The following is a 21816-nucleotide window of genomic DNA, read 5'->3' as shown; positions in this document are numbered from 1 at the left end:
TTGAAGTCACCCCCACCGTGTGACACATAATCCTATAATAATCAATGTAACTATCCTCAACCAGTGTTTTAAGCCAGCTCATTGCTGACTGGCTAGTATTGAGCACAACCACCAGTGGCTTAGTTAATGACATAAATCCTGCTGGTGTATCGTGCAGGAAGCAGAGGTGCTGTAAGTCCCCATGATCCCCTGCGAGGTGGCCTAGCTTTGGTTTCTGGTGGCCTATAACCCATGTTTTAAAACTGTATAAATGATATTGTTATGTCCAAATGTGTATTTAAAATTGTTTTTAAATATACCTTTGCATTCATGAGTAAATTGTGTACATCAACTTGGTCTCGTCGCTATATGGCTGAAATAGTATTGATGTGACATTAACTTTTAACTCACTTTGTGACGATGGCAACCATCTGTTAATTACTCCAGTAGTTAATAGTTGGATAATCACAATATTTAAATATAGATGAAGCTACAGTGCAATACATAATCACAATTCAGTGTCCATACTCATAAATATCATCACTGCTTGAAGCATACTCCTTCAGCTCTGTATCTGAAGAATTACAACTGTCATGTGATTATTATCTGCAGCTGAACTGTTTGAGGGAATGATAAAAAAACATTGTCATTGACTTCTTGCTTGTCATGATTGCCTTTTATAACATCTGAGAGAGCTGAAGCAACAACACTAAGATGTGCCAGATATCTGGACCGGTCTAGCTGCTGCCGGTATCATATGAAACAAGAATACACAGCCATGGGATGCATTAGAATTTTGTCCTCATTACAGCCACAATGCACAAAGTAACAGATCTAAACACAACTTAGGACAATTAATTACAATTTGTTTCTCAGTAAACATGTATCCATTGAAGGATGGATATATGATCCAGAAATATACACTTCAACTTATACAGATTTTAAGTTTGTGAAATAGAAGCAACCAGTATTTGGGTTTAATCCAAATTGCTGCCATGGAAAACAGGAAAAGGCACCAGTTCGACTTGTGTTTGATACATGTGCAAAGTTTCATAATAACATGAAACAGTTTCCGAATTATGCTCAGACAAGTAATGTGTCTCTCCCACTTTGTGGCAGGGGATAATGTAACAGTACGCAAAATGTAACAATACGCACAATACTGTCAACATTCTTAAATTCATGTTACTGATGTCATAAATTTAAAACAAATTCAGTAAGTGAGATGGGTTTAACACCACAATGAACAGGAAGTTTAGCATTGTAATAACAAAAGCTCTGATTGTTTGTGGCTGCATAAATGGTAAGTTTGCTTCAAACTTGCTTTTTGACCACAGTTTCCCATTCTAGTCTCAACATGATACATAATCTATAACATGTTACATTTAACTTTATCCTCATGAATATTTAGCAACAATTAATTTTAATCATGTAGCAAACGCAAATAACAGGCCCTTTTGAAAGAATTAGAAACAAATCTCCATACCCTACGTCTGACTAACGTCCGACTGGAATGAAAGATATTTTTAATGATTTTCTAACCAATATGATTAGCAAGTAGAGGGAACAATGCACTTCTTGAAAGAACAAAGCATGAAGCAAACAGTGGTTATTTCTGTGGCTAATTTGGTTTCTGAACTGTTAAGAGGTTCAGTAAGTATTTTGAATGTTTTTGCCAGACCAATAATACGTTCAATGTGAACTCTTTTGCTTGATATTTTCCTATCACGCATAACAGTCTTGCCAGACATACGGTTTTTCTTTGAGAAGAATGTTGGCATATTAATGGTAAAATCTTTTGGTGCAAAAATATCTTGTACGTTGAAACCCTTATCGGCCATAATACTATCTCCTGGGTCGCACATCACTGTCAAACCACTACGCTCTACTATTTGACGATCACTTGTGGAGCCACCATATGCAGGAGACACATATGACACAAGACCACCTGGTGTGGATCCAACAAGTATTTTGATAGTATTTCGATTTTTATACGTTGAGTAGGTAGACTGCTGAGCTATGGGGCGTTTTGGTTTCTGGATAGGGCATTCAGTACCATCAATGATAATTCGTGTGGATGGAAATTTGGATTTGAAATCAGAAGGACAAAAATAGTGCACTAAGTCTCGTTCTGGCCAGTTATCAAGCTCACTCCACTGTCTATACATAAAATTTACCCAGGTGATCCATACATTTAATACAGTTTTCTCTGAAATTCCAAAATGAAGACCAAGTTCAAAGTTAGTCTTATGTCGGCGCAGTTTCATAAGTGTTAAAAGCAATTGATTTTCCACACTGATAGTTATACTGTCAACTTTGCTGTACAAATAATTTAGGTGATATGCACACGGACCCAAACTTGCAAGTACAAAGGTGAAGTCTGTATAGTTTGACAGTCCTGTATAAAACAAAATTGCTGCAGCATTAAACATAATACTTTGTATTGAAAGCATTGGAAATTTGTCTGTCTGAGCTGATGTACTTTCATATTCAACCTCTGCACTATCTGCAGAACAAATGTTTAGGTCGGTATTCATGTCATCAAACTCAACATTGTCAAATATTCCCTCCCCAGCTACCTCACTGATATCACATTCAATATCACAATCTGTATCCATTGCTTTAAATGTCCTCTTTTTGTTCTCACGCCTTTCAATGCGGGATTTCCTTAAGCCTCCATCGGCCTCAAGTGCGTTGGCTGATTCAGTCCAGGGGAAGATTGATGGTACAGCATCTGGTTTTCTCTGTTTCCTCAGAGGTGTACACCCTGGGAAAAACAGCAGTAGTTTATTATTTTCCAAACAGATATTGTGCAATCTTTTGACTACCAGTTGTGAGATAACTTTTTATGATAAGATTTAAGTTAATTTGCAGGGAAAGAAAAAATTTTCTATGGGCACGCTATGTTTTGTCACATTATGAACATAATAGTGATACACATCAATACATTAGAAAAGTAAACAAACTTTTAAATTAAGGAAAATTATGATATAAATTAGCTGACAATTTAGCTGATGTAGTCTCAACATTACATACATATAATGCCTGATACAGAGAAGTGTCTTCAAGTTCAACACGTACACATGACATTGTTCTGACAAATACATATCAAAAGTGAACAAACATGAACCTGTATTCTTGAATCATCTGTGCCTCATCTCTGTGGAAAACAAGCACCTGCAGGAAAATGTAACATGATGCATTAAAGGCAAAAACGTCAAATATGTGTTGACATTCCTGGTAAACATCAATTCAACAAATTAAAGAAGAAAACTAAGATGGGTTATGATCAAACATCAATAACTTCATAAACAGGAATATAATGGTGGTAAACAGGGTTTTACCTCAATTAACTGGGTATGCACTAGACCCCCAGTAATTGATTTCAAAGGCCCTTGCATGAAATATATGAGGGTCAAACCTATACATCACCATGAGCACTGACTGGCAAAAAAATGGCTACTATAGTAAGGCAAAAAAGACACATTATTTCTATCTGGGTTTTAAAAAACAATGAAATATACTCATAGGTTCACATGCAAACACACATAACCGTGATTTCATTAGAATTAGCCAATACTCCAATTTACTCGCCTACTCTGAACTAAAATTATTGTGAAAAAAATCCCACACTTCGAAGTTTTAAGAATCTTTACTCAATTTAACTCAATGACAATATCAAACTATCTGTGGAAATACGTGTGTCCCGCGGGACGGAACATATTCTATTTTGTCTGCGTCAATTCTTCACATTTCTGCATACTGGATACACATTTCTGAGTCACGTAAAACCCTCTTCGTAGTTTCAATGCAAGAAAATATAACAAATATAATTGGCATGCACGTTAATTAAATCTGCCAACGAATAGAAACATAACAAGTAACCCAAATATCTTACCATAACTAGTTACAGCAATGAAATCAGACGGTCTGAAGTGAGAATGACACACAACACAGTGAGGTGACGGTTTCCACATCTTGCCTTGGTTTGATTCGTCGCTCCTCCGAACAGCAATCAACCATCGTTTCTGCAACATGGGTTCTCTCGGGAACGACAAACCACCTCGATTGCAGCATCCCGGGACACAGCAGCACGTCGAAGGCATCGTAAATACTTCGTTATAGTTGTTGGTCGTGCAAATATCTATGAACCGCGTAATATACCGGAAGTACGCGCAGGACCGTAGCGTTTGGCGCCATCTATTGGCGAAGTAGTAAAGGGGCATAACTGAGGAATGTTGGCCATTGGTCTTCAGTGTTGTAAGAGGCAACGCTGCTTGTCGTTAGAGGCGGCTAACGGGATCGGCGGTTGATGCATGTCATCGTATCCCAGTCGCGTAGATCAAAGCTCATGATGTCAGTCACTGGACTGTCTGGTCCAGACTCGATTATTTCCACACCTTGACATTCAGCTGGAATGTTTCTGAGTACAACAAAGCATGAGGTTAACAGTGAGTTCTTCACGTGTACCCAGCTAACATGTTGTGTCCTGGGATGTTGCCGCAAATTGTTTGGCAAGTCAACAGCCTTTGTGGCTTTGTTCTAAACCGTAAAAAATATTTAAGGTATTTGGCCGTCAACGCTAGATAATTGTTTGATATTACACAAGGGAAAATTCCAATATATCCAAAAAGTACATTTTTGTATATTTTATATATCCAAAGGAAAAACAAATTATATTTAGGTCGCTTATACAAAGCTTGTTTATTGTTTGTATATATATGGAACGATTTTAGCACCACTGCATTCAGTTTCTTTTTTTTACTTTAGTAAGGATTTCTGTGATTCTATACAGTATGTGGTTGATTGTCATTTCTTATAAATAACTTCATTGAAAATATCACAAATGATTATGTACCGGACAGTATTCTTGTGTATTTGAGAATAGGATTTTAATACTGTGTTTATAATACGACTATATTTGGAGGGTTATGAAATAATTTGTATTAATTGATGTTGACAGCTTTTTACAAAATAAAGAAATAAAACAATTGAGCAGTCTTTAGTTCCAGAAGGATCAATAATACCATATGTTCACGAGTGCAATATTATAAAAGATCACGTCGATTTTACAACGATTTTAATGCATCAGCCGCACCTTCATTATTCAATGATAATACAATATAATACAATGTACAACAGCTGTTAAGTTATGCGAACTTGCATACATACATTGTACATTTTTTGTCATGATTAGTTTTGTACACTAATAAAACTATATAATAGGTGCAATATGTGCCATCTTTGTTAGGAAAATATTATGCTGTTGTGAAGACGGAAGGTGTATTTATTACTGGAATCTGTATGTGCAGGTGGCAATGATCCAAAGCCCAAACGATGCGAATCAGTGGACGTCTATATATACATACATTGTAACATAATCAGTATACCACGGAGTACTGACATACCTACAGTTGACAAATGCCCGTGTCTCTGCCCCGAGACCACCCAGGGACTATAATGTTACGTCATATTTGACAACTCACAGCTCCATGGGGGTTATGGCGACTTAACAAATTGACGTGAGGTACAAGTTGCTACATTAATACAAGAGCTCCAGATAAGCTGCATATCTGCGTAAAATACGCATTAGAAATGCAGAAATACGCAGTAAAATAAAAACCAAGCGTATCAAATACGCAACGAACATTACAGATACGCTACAAAAATAAAACTTGTGCGTATCTTCAAAATATTGTGAAGTAACCTTGCGTATTCGATTAGCAAATCAGCAACTTATTTTGAAATTATAAACGGGCATTCCGTCAACCTTGCCAAACTCCATGATGACAGTTACATCATGATCACTTTCCATCACACTTCCTTGTGGAAGTATCGTGGTATTTTTGAGTCCTATAAAGCTCTTGAACCAGCACGACACCAGTTTTCAGGGACTAGATGAATAGTGTTTTTAAATATTTAACTTAGATACCCACATGTGTAAAAACTAGTGGGTAACAGAAATTTGAATACCCAGATAGAATAACTGATACCCAATGATTTTAAAATGCATGGGTAAAATACCCACAACACTAAAAGCTTAACTGGAGCTCTGAATACCTACCAAAATATATATATTATATAATGGCTTTTGGTTGCGATAAACACCTACCTTCATACTATTCCCAAGCTGTATTCGGAGAAGGTATGGTATCTGTGCCAATATTACACAAATTGTACAGGCTCGCTCCCGAGCAGTGGTTATAGGTCGGAAGTGATTCACGTCAACTTCGGTGTAAAGTCCCTTTTTATTTATTGTTACTTTTTGGTGTCACTTCTATTTCCTCGTGTTTAAAACTATACATGGTTTTGTCTTTGTTACAAACACACGCCCGCACGCACGCACGAACGCACAAACTAACTCACGCACATACAGCGATACGTATGAGGAAATTGAGGGAAATTGAGTTTTGGTGGTACGTTAATCTTGCTCTATGATCAAGGAAATCTACTGGCCTAAATATCGCACAAATATGTATACATTCATAGACCAAAGTGAATATACTCCACGGCCATGTATACATACGCCATATATACGTGATAGAGGAACGTTGTGTATATTAAACAGGACCTGAAGTATTGACAACATATACGTGTGTAAGTAATATGAAGTAAGTGCGTTACGTTTTCGCCATTACCAGAGACCATATATCGGTATATGGTCTCTGCCATTACATAGGGGTTCGGAGTTATATAGGGGTAACATTGGCGGTTCCAGAGGGGAGAGGGTATGTGTGTAGTAGTAGGTACTATTTCCTGGAATGGGTGTCCCATCTTCCTGAGAGTTATTACGGTATTACGAGTTATGTCCTTTCTATGTCCCTCCTACTGACCAATCAGATTCCACCTCTCATATTACTTGCATTTGTTTCGAACAAAATGGCTGCGCCCAGACAAGACGATCTGATCGATAATCAAATGTATGTTATGATAAAACGGGTCTTAAAGTGCATCAATCACGTGAGCTCTTGGATTAAAAACACGAAAGGATTTGGAAAATATCTGTTGACGCCGAGTTTGCGATACACATGCTTTGCAAATCCTGCAATCGATCGAAATCTGCACGGTAGTTTACGAACCGGATCTCGATGTCGTTACGCGATTTTGATGGGACTATGCATCGAGTCGTTAGTCCAGCCAAAATATAACTCCATAATTCCAGACTAGTTCGGCAAGGTTGGAAACTGGACTTTTACACATGGGAACACAGTGCAGCCACACTGGCAGCCGCTTGACTGTATCATCTTCATGTTTAAAGCGACCATTCGCCGCCATTCTCCCAACTTTGTCACTTACAAAAAATGACATAGAACGAAAAGAAATTCTGAGTAGAGGTGCATCTCACGCCTCTGCCTCCATACTGCAGAAATTAAATCATTTTAAAGAGAGACCTCCGTGGCCCGGTGCCCAGTTAAATTGGTCTGAACATACCACGCTTGTGTGAAACATTGCAATAAATATATCATGAGGGTAATCTTTGATTGCCGTAGATCGATCTAGATTGGTTGGTTGGTTGGTTTTGTTGTTTAACGCCGCACTCAGCAATATTCCAGCTATATGACGGCGATCTGTAAATAATCGATTCTCGACCAGACAACCCAGTGATAAATATCATGAGCATCGATCCACGCAATTGGGATCAATGACATGCATTAATCAAGTCAGCGAGCCAGACCACCCGATCCCGTTAGTCGCCTTTAACAAGCATAGTCACCTTTTACGACAAGCATGGGTGGCTGAAGACCTATTCTAGCCCGGAATCTTCACGGATCTAGAACCTCTGGAAGCAGACGAGTTTTGTTTTGCTTGAATACCCCGACACCACTCACCCCCTGCGATAGTGTACTGCAAGCGACATTTCCGCAAGTAAAGTGAACGCTTACTTCTGTAAGAAGTATGTTTGCAAAAATCGTTTGAGCGTAGCATTTTCCTGTATTTCTCGAGATCTGAGCATTTATGCAAAAAAAACTTTCCAAGCTGATGACGCTTTCGCTCGTCAGGTACCAGAACTATTCACTCGTTTCATAAAATTGGTTTGTTTCTTGTTTAACGCAGCACTCAGCAATATTTCAGCTGTAGGACGACAATCTGTAAAAATTTTGTGTGAGCCAGACATTCCAGTGATTGACATGTGCTTCGATCCACGCAATTGGGATACGATGACGTACATCAACCAAATCAACAATCATGACCACCCGATCCCGTTAGTCGCCTCTTACGACAAGCATAGTCTCCTTTTACGACACGAATGGGTTGCTGAAGACCTATTCCACCCCGGATCTTCTCGGGTCTCATAAAACTGGTATTGAACGGGAGCTCTTTTAGTATTCTATATGTAGTACAAAAACAGTATTATAAGGAATTTCGTCATGAGTTGAATAATTGAAGGGGAGAAACTCTTCCAGTAAGAAGCTGGTTTCAGTTATACGGAAATTCGTTTATACGGACGAATTGTGAAATGACGCAAGTGTCCGTATAAACGAGGCACGACTGTATCAGGGGTTCATAAAAATCTAGACAACAGTGTATTGTTTCCGTCATACGGACGGTATTGTTGACGTCATTCGAATCTTATTGTGGGTCGTCGGAATGACGTAACACTAGAATCGACGTCATGGCTGAAAATTGTTAACGTCATTCGACAAATTGTGGTTCCGGTGCTGTTGCGACTTGCTGTCCTTAAGTTAAACCCTAAAATTTGTCTCTGTATGTAGACATCTTCGTCGGTAGTAAATAGAACATTAAATTCGTGTTCATCATACTATGTTTACGAGGCTCGTGCTTAAATACCGGTATTTAGACTCTTGTGTCGTAAACATATTATGACATGAACACGAATCTAATATCCTCTATGTATCAACTCGGTCAACCAATTGTTGTAACGACGTCACGTATACGTAAAACCATCTGAGACGTCATGAACACAATGGATGACGTCATATTTTTTATTTCGAAAATGCGTTGATATGACAACATGTTGCAATGGGCTGCTTTGCAAACGATGAAAACAATGGATTGAATTAGCCAGTCACCATGTAGCAAAAGATATATTGCTCAGTGAGAATTACTCCGATATCCTTGACCCTATGAGTAGTATTTGTATAACATGTATCCTGAGACCCCTAGCGCAGACAAGCTCCTTCCCAGCGCGTGACACATTCGTTACACTCTCGGTAATAGTATAGAGAGCTCCGCGAACGGGCTATCGCTGTGAGGAGCTTGTAGCGCAGAGTTTACGTGAGGGAGCTGGTTTATCCACGATTTGAATATTTCAGTTATATCACAACACGTTTGCTAAATTTTGGATGACACCCTGCTGTGTGGCAGGCCTGTTAGACCTCGTTTACCGCCTTATCAAAAAAGTGTAACCGCTCATGCTATTTCATTGATCGTGCAGGTTCATAAGCATGATAAGCGACCTGACCTTTTCTTACACACACCAGGGACACTATAATAGACATATCTATGATACAGACTACTAAGGCTGGGACGGGTAACTCGGGTACTCGGGTTGGGTTGGTCCTGAGTAGGACCCGGGTACCCACAGGACTATCCGGACCCGTGATTAGTCACGTGATATATTGTTTATTGACAAAAATATCTAAAACTCTATGGTTACACTATAAGTCACTAATGTTCCCATTTCTTTTTGACAATGCACCCATTCCTTCTGACTTTTATGTGTTTGAATAAAGATAAAACTTCATGCAGTAAACTTCAGTGAATGCATGGCTAGATCGTTTTACGCGTGTATCTAAATACATTTTGCCAGGGTTAAGGTCAAACTTTTCAAAATCGGACAGTTTGTACCTATCTCTAAATATCTACAGCGGGTACCCGGGTAGGGTCTTGTAATAGGTTGGTGGGTACCCGGGTAGTACATTTGGACTCGTCCCAGCCCTACAGACTACCTGTAAATGCATTTGTGTACACTTGTATCATTTCTCATGTTCAATACGCTGATAAATGTATGAATGGCTATAGAGTGAGTGAGTATCGTTTTACGCCGCAATATTCCAGCAATATCACGTCGGGGGACACCAGAAATGGGCCTCACACATTGTACCCATGTGGGGAATCGCACCCGGGTCTTCGGAGTGACGAGCGAACGCTTAAAAAAATAACCATGTATATATAGGCTACCCCACCGCACCTATATCTAGTGTGCGGTGGGGTAGCCTATACATGGCTAACGCGTGCGCCCGTCACTCCGCACCTATATCTAGTGTGACCCGTGAAGATTCCGGGATAGAATAGGTCTTCAGCAACCCTTAGGCGACTATGCTTGTCGTAAAAGGCGACTAACGGGATCGGGTGGTCAGGCTTGCTGACTTGGTTGATACATGTCATCGATCCCAATTGCGTGGATCGATGCTCATGATATTAATCACTGGATTGTCTGGTCCAGACTCGATTATTTACAGACAGTCGTCATATAGGCCTAGCTGGAATATTGCTGAGTGCGGCGTTAAACAACAAACCAACCAACCAACTATATCTAGTGTAAGTCTCCATCATTGCGTTGCCATGTGTCATATATCTAGATGTATAAGGGGTTATCTTTACAAGTCCTTAAGATTATCGCGCCATTCAACTGACGATTTATTCCGGCTGGGAAATCTCCACTAAGCGATAAAACGTGGCTGGAATACAATGTCTTTGGGCGACCTTCACATTGGTCCTGTGATGCGGCCTTGTCCTTAGACCATGTAAATCTTGAGAGGTCACTTCCCGCAATGTTGGCTGTGTGGAGAAGTTTGTGTGTCGGATCTCGGGTAAGAACAAATATACCATTGCTAAATTGAAGGAAAATATATTTCATGTGACATTATCTTCTGCGTGCATTTTAATGCCAATAATGTCTTTTCGGGAAATACGTTCCTAATATTTGTTATTGTTTTCAGAGTTGGGTGACGGCACCTAACAGACAAAAATAGAGACTCCGCTACTGTTACAGTTACGCTAATTTCAGTATTTGTGCTCAGTGACAATGTCACAAATTAATATGTATGTTGTATGAAACACGTAGACAGGGGAATATTGGTAAACTGGCGAGTCTTCGAGAGTAGTTTAGGCTGCAGCTGGCACAAGTCTCGGCGACTGTTCGCCCTATTTACGAGACACATGGCAATACTTCTTATTTCTTACCTACACCACTTACCTCCCTTATCTATCCATCTACGATTTATTATGATTATTGGAATCCTTTGCAGTTCCAGTGCTCACCAAAGTTAAAGAAATGGTGGTTTCAGTATTTTTTCAAACCAGTAGTTTATTTTATTCCTCAGCCTGGAGTGCTGTGTGTTGTTGTTAACAATACTGAACATGAATGTGTGCGTATTCAAGTTGCACGCGTTACACAACAGAGTGATGAAATGTCCCAGCTCTGTGGCAACCATGCCCGAGGTTTTATGTGACAGTCTTTCCACGTATGCATGGAGGTATTTGCTGTCTTCCACATGGATAATAAATAAGAGCTTTAATATTCATACTGTTCCTGTTCATATAAACCTGATGCCAAAATATTCTATTGTCTGATTGAAAGTTAATAGAGCAAGTATAACAAGAATATTAAATTTTTTAAATACTACAATAACATATTCATCCTTATTGTAAGTAAGGTACACAGCAATCCTGTTGATAATATCTATATGTAGGACACATATTTAATGATTTCAGATGCTTGGGGCATTGTTGACACATATTATTTTAAGTTTATTTATCAAAAGAAGTTAAAGAACACCAGATTCTTTCATATTACTATAGTTAATTGTTGACCTGTGTCATGGTATCACAGCCTGTCATGTTGACCTGTGTCTTGATGTCACAATATCTTTGTTGACCTGTGTCATGACATCAATCCAGTCATGTTGACCTGTGTCATGACGTTACCTCTTTGTTGATCTGTATCATGACGTCACCTATTTGTTGACCTGTGTCATGACGTCACCTCTTTGTTGACCTGGGACACAACATCACAGTCTGTCAAGTTGACCTGTGTCATGATATCGCAGCCTCTTTGTTGACTTGTGTCATGACATCACAGCCTCTTTGTTGACCTGTTACACGTCACAGTCTGTCAAGTTGACCTGTGTCATGACATCGTAGCCTCTTTGTTGACCTCTGTCATGACATTGGAGCCTCTTTGTTGACTTGTGTCATGACATAGCAGCCTCTTTGTTGACCTGTGTCATGATGTCACCTCTTTGTTGACCTGTGTCATGATGTCACCTCTTTGTTGACCTATGTCATGATGTCACCTCTTTGTTGACCTGTGTCATGATGTCACCTCTTTGTTGACCTGTGTCACAACATGTGTCATGATATCACAACCTCTTTGTTGACCTGTGTTATGATATCACAACCTCTTTGTTGACCTGTGTCATGATGTTGCAACCTCTTTGTTGACCTGTGTCATGACGTCACAGCGTTACATTTTTTACCTGTGTCATGGTACCATTCGCCTGATGAACGAGCAAGAATATACTCCGAAATGTTCTGTTCCTCGTAATAAAGAAACTGACATCCATAAATTCTCTTCCTTACAAAATAACAGTATTGTCCCGAAGTTGTCTGCCAAGGGCACTTAGTTTGGAATCCAGGATACAACCCTGACATGTGAAATAAGAGAGTAAGTGATTTGGCAAGAGATGTCCCAGAAAACCATCTGATCTGAAACACTAAGAACATCTTAAAAAACCCACATGACATACAATGGCTTTTAAAAATTACTGTAATTGTAAAAACTGATGTTTCCCAGATGCCAAGGTATCTCATAATCTGTGCAATGCATGACTTGCCTGTGGCATTTGTCTTGTTGTCAAGGAAGATATTATGTTCTTTGGCATAGCCTGTCTCACACACACAGAGGTGTACAGGCACTCCACTAGAGCTGAGTATCGCCTGGTATCTTGTGATACAATTTGTATCACGATACAGACTGAAAGTATTACTGGTATCACGATACACCACATCAAATAGTAAGACATGATGAAATCACTGAAAGACAGCTCTAATACCTCTTTCTTCATACATTTATTTACTGTTATCTCAAAAACTTAAACAAAGCAAACCACAAGAACAAAACAGTTTTTATTGTGTGTACTTAAGTATCGATGATATCATAGGTATCAGTACATCATTACAGCCCTACACTTGATGTTACGTAGGATTTGCTTTTCAGCTTCCTGTTCATCCTTTGTGTATATAATGTATTATCCATCTGGTCTGGGTATAAGCATGTGCTACGACGGGGAAGTTGTGAGTTATTTCTACTTACAACATCCTATCTGGGAGCTACCATGCAACGACCTTTGCACAAGCGGTTGCATAAGATTCATGTGACTATTAACGGTGAAGTAGATCAAGTAGGTCATTAGCAGGCCTCAGATGAATAGTTCTACTGCGACACACGTACAGTGGTGATTGTTTACATGTTGACTGGATCTTGTCATTCCTAAAGATGGACTGTCATCAGCACTGCAGTGTTCAAAATAGTTTTAAAACCCGACAAGACAGTCGGGCAGGTGACCCATAAGTGCAGCCTGCCCATCTTCTAATTTACCTGCCCTCATTCAGGCATTATAAACATTGAAAAACAGCAAAAACTAAGAGACAAATCATGTCTTGATTCAGCTGAAATAATATGCAAACAATTTCTTGAAAATCTACAAGAGGCTATGATATAACTGAATACATAAGTAGTCTGAAAATTATCTGCCAGACAGTCGGACTGATTGTGGAAAATTTCATGCAGCCTGACAGAGAAGTTACCAGTCACGGGCAGGCAGTTATTTTGGACACTGGTCATCAGTGGAATGCTGTCTTGTTTTCAGTCAGAGGAAGTTAGGTAATCACCATGTACTTATTGGTTTTTGGAAATGTGTTGCAGGCTTCGCTACTCCAGTATATCTACCCTACTGTATAAACATTGCCTCCTACGTGTATATATACTTGCTTACTGCACTCTGTAAATCACTTGCTTGATAACGGTGTTAGAACCTACACCGAAACGTTGCTCTTAATTGTAATAAAGAAGTTGTTCATCCATAAATTCTTATCCTTACTTAGTACTCCAACTTCTAAATGCCTATCAAAGAAATTGAAAAAATACTCACCGCCAAAAGAAACGCAATCAACAGAAACAATTATAGAAAAGTATGTACGTCAAAAAGACATTTCCAATGCATACCACTTAATGACAAACTAACAATCAGTCAAGTGTTACCACAGACTGTCATTATTCTTATCAAGATATGCTGCACATACTGTCCAAACTTTACACGCTGATCCTGCACTAGAAAATTGGTGCATCTCGAGTCATGGATCTGTGACGTCACATGTGATGCATTCACGAGTGTGGGTTCACACAACATACCAGTATGTTTGTTTGTGCATCAAACCAATCAAATATCTCTTGAATATGAGTAATTTTTCATATATTAACCAACATGTGTGGCATTCATGTTTCTTTTGTTGGTGAGTATATTATATGACTCGCGGACAGTCTTCCCCTGCAAAGATGACTCCACACATTATCAGTGGCACGGGTGGCCCAGTCGTCTAAGGCGCCGTGATTCGATGTGCAGTGTTGCGTCCCTTGGCCACGCCAGAAACCTATGATTGTGGGTTTGAGTTATGTTTCTAGGTTTGTCAGCACCATACCCGTGCTCGTGGGTTTCACCGAAGTGATAAACGTCTGAGACCTGCATTACTTCGGGCTTTCCTCCAGCATTAAGCTGACAGGCCTGATGTAACTGGAATATTGTTAAAAGCGGCGTTAAACCCAACTCACTCACTCACTCACTCCACACATTATCATGCACCTGCGTGGCTGTTGGTCAGGTGATAGTGATACTGGTTTTTGGTCTATAGTGCACACTTATCATTGCTATTTTGTGTATGGTATGCAGTCAAATACTACGTCATATTGCTTCAGGCGAACCAACAGGAGATAACAAACATGGTCAATGAAAATGTGAAATTTGCGATAAAACATCAGTAGACATGATGATTTACCATTTCATTTGTATTTCCAGTTCTGCTAGGCATTGTTTTATATGCTGAGATTAAAATTACCTTATGCATTTGTCTTGTAAACAAAGCCGGAAATAGGAATCAGCTGTACACACATTTTCTTCTAATCTACCGGTGATTCACTTGAAAAATACACAATGATATGACCAAAGATAATTTAGACGCAATGATTGGAAGAAACAGTATATGAAACTTTTATTTTTAAGGAATAATACATTCTTTTGTTATATTTTAGTTTCAGATTTTACTGTATATACAATTAAACTAAAAATAAGTGTAGCACTTTGGTATATATTGGCAGATACTTTTTATGTATTGAACAGTTTCACGAATACAGTTGAGGCTTCCTGCAGTCTTGCTTTTTTGATCGCAAAAACAATATGGTGACAAATAATAGTCAAACTGCAACAAATTCGAGTTTTAACGAGTTAAAGTATGGCTTTATGATGTACCCATTGATTCAAAGCGGATCATGGTTGCTGTTGTTCATAATGGTGAGTTGGCGCCACCTGCCAATCAACTAGTTCACACATGCTTTCGCCAAAATTATGTCAACACTACTGAGTGAAATTTGAATCAAATTAAAAAAATGAATTATGAACATAAGTCAAAAGATACAATGAATACTAAACAAAAATGTACAACTTTATGGATAACAATTTCTGGTTTACTGTATGTAGCGACATTTCGATGTAGATTCTTACACCGTTATCAAGCATTATCTTTTTATATTTTAATACACTTGTTGCACATTATAGCCATAGTTGTTTAGCATTAGGTTTCTGCCCCTCTCACTTATAGTTTTTGGGGGTATGGTGTTTACCTGCATTAAAATAATATTTATTTTGCCCACCTACCCTGACTTTGAAATTGCCCCCAAAACAGTTCAGTACCGAATTACCTCTCATTTTCAAGATTGAGTTAAAGGAGAATTTCCGAAAAAAAAACTGTACAAGAGCTATTGTTTGTTAAGTCTATCCTATGTTTGATGTAGCATTGTTTTGATTACACTGACTAAAGACTAATTGTTAAGTTAAGTGAAAGGTATTTGTTGTCATGTCAAATAAATTTGTCTTCTCATAAATAATTTGGCTTTTTTTTTATTAAGTTTGGCTATAGAAGAGCCTCAAAAGTAATTTCAGGGAATATGTCTAAAAAAGTTGATGTTAAATCAGGTTATATGTATAATACCTGAAAATTTTAGGGATTATGTCTATTCCCTGAGTGAATCAGACATTAAATATATTCCCTGATTATACATATTCCCTGTAACATATATACATGCCATGTTGTGATAACAAAATTGGAGTCCCAGATGTGGAAGGTAAACCCTTAATGAAGATGATGAGGATGATGATGATGGTTGTAGTCACTCCAGCTTTATCATGATTATAACGGTATAAGAATCTTCATCAAAACGTCGCTACATGCAATTAACCTGAAGATGTTATCCATGTAGTTGTATGTTTTTGTGATTTACTCACCAACTTGTAGAATGCCAATCCAAGAGTAACAATGAATACTTATTATCAGGTAGTGTAACATTATTTGTTACGGATTTGTTGATATATCTTGTATTTGTATGGAAAACAATACAATTTCCCCGTGATTAACCAAATCCGCGGTATCGTAAAGGGTGTTATAGAGAGGGATGCATATGGAGTCCATGAACACAATAGAACAACTCCACTCGACTCATAAGTCAACCTGGTATTGTTATTCAGGCAAGCGGAGAAATATGCAAATTGTTTTCCCTTAAAACAGTTCCTGCAGAATGAACCTAGATTAATCCCAGCTGTCACTAGGTGCAAGTCACACGTTGCTGAATGACCTTGTACTAGGACAAACCACATTGGTCATTGCAGGATTTTATATCCAAAGCCTATGACTTGATGTGCAAAACGGACATGACCGATGCACGAGCATTCATTTCACTTCTTTATCATCTGCAATTTAACCAGACATGATTGAATATTGAGAATAAATAAGAACCATAACTGATGTGTTTAGAAACTCACCCTTACAGTTTAACAAGTACACTGGTACACTTCCCAAATGACACTAGACAGGATTAGACTGTACACTTCACAAATGACACTAGACAGTATTAGACTGTAAACTTCCCAAATGACACTAGACAGGATTAGACTGTACACTTCACAAATGACACTAGACAGGACTGCATTGTACACTTTACAAATGACACTAAACAGAAGTACATTGTACACTTCACAAATGACACTAGACAGAATTTGATTGTACATTTCACAAATGACACTAGACAGGATTAGATTGTACATTTCACAAATGACACTAGACAGGATTAGATTGTACATTTCACAAATGACAATAGACAGGATTAGACTGTACACTTCACAAATGACACTAGACAGGACTACATTGTACATTTCACAAATGACACTAGACAGGATTAGACTGTACACTTCACAAATGACACTAGACAGGACTGCATTGTACACTTTACAAATGACACTAAACAGAAGTACATTGTACACTTCACAAATGACACTAGACAGAATTACATTGTACACTTCACAAATGACACTAAACAGAAGTACATTGTACACTTCACAAATGACACTAGACAGAATTTGATTGTACATTTCACAAATGACACTAGACAGGATTAGATTGTACATTTCACAAATGACACTAGACAGGATTAGATTGTACATTTCACAAATGACAATAGACAGGATTAGACTGTACACTTCACAAATGACACTAGACAGGACTACATTGTACACTTTACAAATGACACTAGACAGGATTAGATTGTACATTTCACAAATGACACTAGACAGGATTAGACTGTACACTTCACAAATGACACTAGACAGGATTAGATTGTACATTTCACAAATGACACTAGACAGGATTAGATTGTACATTTCACAAATGACAATAGACAGGATTAGATTGTACATTTCACAAATGACACTAGACAGGATTAGATTGTACATTTCACAAATGACAGTAGACAGGAATAGACTGTACACTTCACAAATGACACTAGACAGGATTAGACTGTACACTTTACAAATGACACTAAACAGAAGTACATTGTACACTTCACAAATGACACTAGACAGAATTACATTGTACACTTCACAAATGACACTAGACAGGATTAGATTGTACATTTCACAAATGACACTAGACAGGATTAGATTGTACATTTCACAAATGACAATAGACAGGATTAGACTATACACTTCACAAATGACACTAGACAGGACTACATTGTACATTTCACAAATGACACTAGACAGGATTAGATTGTACATTTCACAAATGACACTAGACAGGATTAGACTGTACACTTCACAAATGACACTAGACAGGACTACATTGTACACTTTCCAAATGACACTAGACAGGATTAGATTGTACATTTCACAAATGACACTAGACAGGATTAGACTGTACATTTCACAAATGACACTAGACAGGATTAGACTGTACACTTAAAAATGACACTAGACAGGACTGCATTGTACACTTTACTAATGACACTAGACAGGATTAGATTGTAAATTTCCCAAATGACACTAGACAGGATTAGACTGTACACTTCACAAATGACACTAGACAGGACTGCATTGTACACTTTACAAATGACACTAGACAGATCTGCATTGTACACTTTACAAATGACACTAGACAGAATTACATTGTACACTTCACAAATGACACTAGACAGAAGTACATTGTACACTTCACAAATGACACTAGACAGGATTAGATTGTACATTTCACAAATGACAATAGACAGGATTAGACTGTACATTTCACAAATGACACTAGCCAGGACTACATTGTACACTTTACAAATGACACTAGACAGGATTAGATTGTACATTTCACAAATGACACTAGACAGGATTAGACTGTACATTTAAAAAATGACACTAGACAGGATTAGACTGTACACCTCACAAATAACACTAGACAGGATTAGATTGAACACCTCACAAATGACCCTAGACAGGATTACATTGTACACTAGACAAATGACACTAGACAGGATTAGACTGTACACTTTACAAATGACACTAGACAGGATTAGACTGTACACCTCACAAATAACACTAGACAGGATTAGATTGAACACCTCACAAATGACCCTAGACAGGATTACATTGTACACTAGACAAATGACACTAGACAGGATTAGACTGTACACTTTACAAATGACACTAGACAGGATTAGATTGAACACTAGGCAAATGACTCTAGACAGGATTAGACTGTACACTTCACAAATGACACTAGACAGGACTACATTGTACACTTCACAAATGACACTAAACAGGATTAGATTGAAGACCTCACAAATAACACTAGACAGGATTAGACAGTACACTTCCCAAATGACACTAGACAGGATTAGATTGTACACTAGACAAATGACACTAGACAGGATTAGACTGTACACTTCACAAATGACACTAGACAGGATTAGATTGAACACCTCACAAATAACACTAGACAGGATTAGACTTTACACTTCACAATTGACACTAGAAAGGATTAGATTGAACACCTCACAAATGACACTAGACAGGATTAGACTGCAAACTTCACAAATGACACAAGACAGGATTAGACTGTAATCACAATTGACACTAGACAGGATTAGACTGAACACCTCACAAATGACCCTAGACAGGATTAGATTGTAAACTTCACAAATGACCCTAGACAGGATTACATTGTACACTTCACAAATTACACTAGACAGGATTAGATTGTACATTTCACAAATGACACTAGACAGGATTAGATTGTACACTTCACAAATGACACTAGACAGGATTAGATTGAACACCTCACAAATGACACTAGACAGGATTAGATTGTAACCTTCCCAAGTGACACTAGACAGGTTTTGTAAGAACCACTATCATAAAAATTGAGGTGGTCTGGTGATTTAGAAATGTGTGATGGCAGCACCTGGTATTGCTCTCCTCTCACAGAATAAACAGAATGGTGGAATATTTGTTAAAATTTGTTTTAAGCTGATTTTGTAAGAAGTCATGCAAATATGCATTTGGTCCAGTGATATTTCTGGGGCATAGGGACAGTTGTCTGGGTGAAATATATGTTTTGATCGCACACCATCTCCCTCTATCTTCTCCTTGATTCCAAGAGTGGCACGCGGGACCCAATCATCTAAGGCTCCACAATACGCTGTGCAGAGTGGTCTCCCTTAGGCATGCCAGAGACCTATGATCCTGGGTTTGAAATACGTTTGGCCCAAATTATGTTTCCAGATTAGTACCATACCTCTGCTCGTGGGTTTCACCAAAGTGGTAAACGTCTGAGACCTGCATGACATCAAGTTATCTCTCCTGGGCGATATCACTACAATGAAATTGCAGACCGTGTTGCTGTCATTGGTTACCTGCATCAACCAAGTCAGCAAGCCTGACCACCTAACGGGGTGGGGTGGTCAGGCTCACTGACTTGTTTGATGCATGTCATTGATCCCAATTGCGTGGATCGATGCTCATGATATTAATCACCGGATTGTCTGTCCAGACTCGATTATTTACAGACTGCCATCATATATATAGCTGGAATATTGCTGAGTGCGGTGTTTAACAACAAACCAACCAACGAAATCATTGGTTACCATGATGTCACAATCAAATGTCTTCAGCAACCCTGCGACTTTCCTTGTTGAAAGGGTTGACTAACAGGATTGGGTGGTCAGGCTTGCTGACTTGGTTGATGCATGTCATCGTATCCCAATTAGATTGATGCTCAGGATGTCAATCACTGGATTGTCTAATCCAGAATATTATTAACTCATTTTATCAAGCGGAATAGTGCAGCTTTTAACAATAAACAAACAAACACAATCAAATGACATCACTAATCTCTCTGCTACAGAAGCTGGTTAGCTGTACTTTTTACACTCGCGACACTGCTTATGACTGTTTACAAAGCTGGAAGAATGATTTTGGATTATATATAGCATCTCACCCTTGTGTCTTTATGCATCAACATGTCAACATATATTTGATACAAAGACACTTGGATCAGATTCTGTTTCACCTCACCTGTAAATATCAGTCCACTTAACTAAAGTAAACAGAACAATGACTACACCTGTCTAGGATCACTCTGTCAATAGTGGGGAGGAATTTGAGCATCCTCATCCCGGGGTTGTCTCGATGTGTAAGCACACACTTGAACAGCTTCTAACTTTGTTAAATGTCAGGACACTCATTTTCACAGTTATTAGGATCCTGTGAAAACAGGGTTGTCAAAAACTGGCAAAAGCTTTGAAATAGATAGAGAGATATTTAAAAATCCCTGCTAATGTAATCATTTGCCTACAAGCAGGAACCGCGAAGAGATATCTAAAATTATGAAATTGCCTTAAACATTTGTTAGTGTTGCTTCGTGGGGTTGTGTGATTTATGAAAATGGTTTCAAGGATGTTTATGACAGATTGTCTGCTTGAGTGTATTAACATGTAAATACTAGAGCTTCAGATACAAGCAAGTCAAGGATAGTGTTTGTTGTTTGTTGTTTAACGCCACACTCAGCAATATTCCAGCTATATGACGGCGGTCTGTAAATAATCGAGTCTGGACAAGACAATCCGGTGATTGATATCATGAGCATCGATCCACGCAATTGGGATACGATGACATGCATCAAGCAAGTCAGCGACCCTGACCACCCGATCCCATAAGTCGCCTCTTACGACAAGCATAGTCGTCTTTTATGGCAAACATCGGTTGCTGAAGACCTATTATACCCCGG

At 38.5% G+C, this 21816-nt stretch overlaps 2 protein-coding genes across 2 annotated transcripts in view; one reads left to right on the top strand and one right to left on the bottom strand.

Annotated features, from left to right (window-relative positions):
- Positions 1–1235: 1235 nt before the first annotated feature.
- On the bottom strand, positions 1236–3932 carry LOC139465930 (uncharacterized). The gene is made up of 3 exons (XM_071247933.1): positions 3878–3932; positions 3110–3156; positions 1236–2746 (listed from the first exon to the last, which is right to left on the bottom strand). Exon 3 carries the CDS (start codon positions 2595–2597, stop codon positions 1530–1532), a length of 1068 nt encoding a protein of 355 aa, XP_071104034.1. The 5' UTR covers positions 2598–2746; positions 3110–3156; positions 3878–3932; the 3' UTR covers positions 1236–1529.
- A 6769-nt stretch (positions 3933–10701) lies between these two features.
- The window catches only part of LOC139465928 (serine hydroxymethyltransferase, mitochondrial-like), a 35738-nt gene continuing 24623 nt past the window's right edge, over positions 10702–21816 (top strand). The window contains exon 1 of the mRNA XM_071247931.1: positions 10702–10754. Within this exon, the coding sequence (XP_071104032.1) occupies positions 10716–10754 (39 nt within the window). The 5' untranslated portion in view covers positions 10702–10715. The remainder of the gene's footprint in view (positions 10755–21816) is intronic.

The sequence above is a fragment of the Haliotis cracherodii genome, unplaced genomic scaffold (assembly GCF_022045235.1).
Source record: "Haliotis cracherodii isolate W230 unplaced genomic scaffold, xgHalCrac1.p SCAF_18, whole genome shotgun sequence".
NCBI lineage: Eukaryota > Metazoa > Mollusca > Gastropoda > Lepetellida > Haliotidae > Haliotis > Haliotis cracherodii.
The sequence above is the reverse complement of the archived record's forward strand: the minus strand, read 5'-3'. Positions and strand labels throughout refer to the sequence as shown.

What these genes read in the sequence shown, in the direction of transcription:
- LOC139465930 (XM_071247933.1), bottom strand. Translation starts at nt 2,597, where the DNA reads ATGGATACAGATTGTGATATTGAATGTGATATCAGTGAGGTAGCTGGG.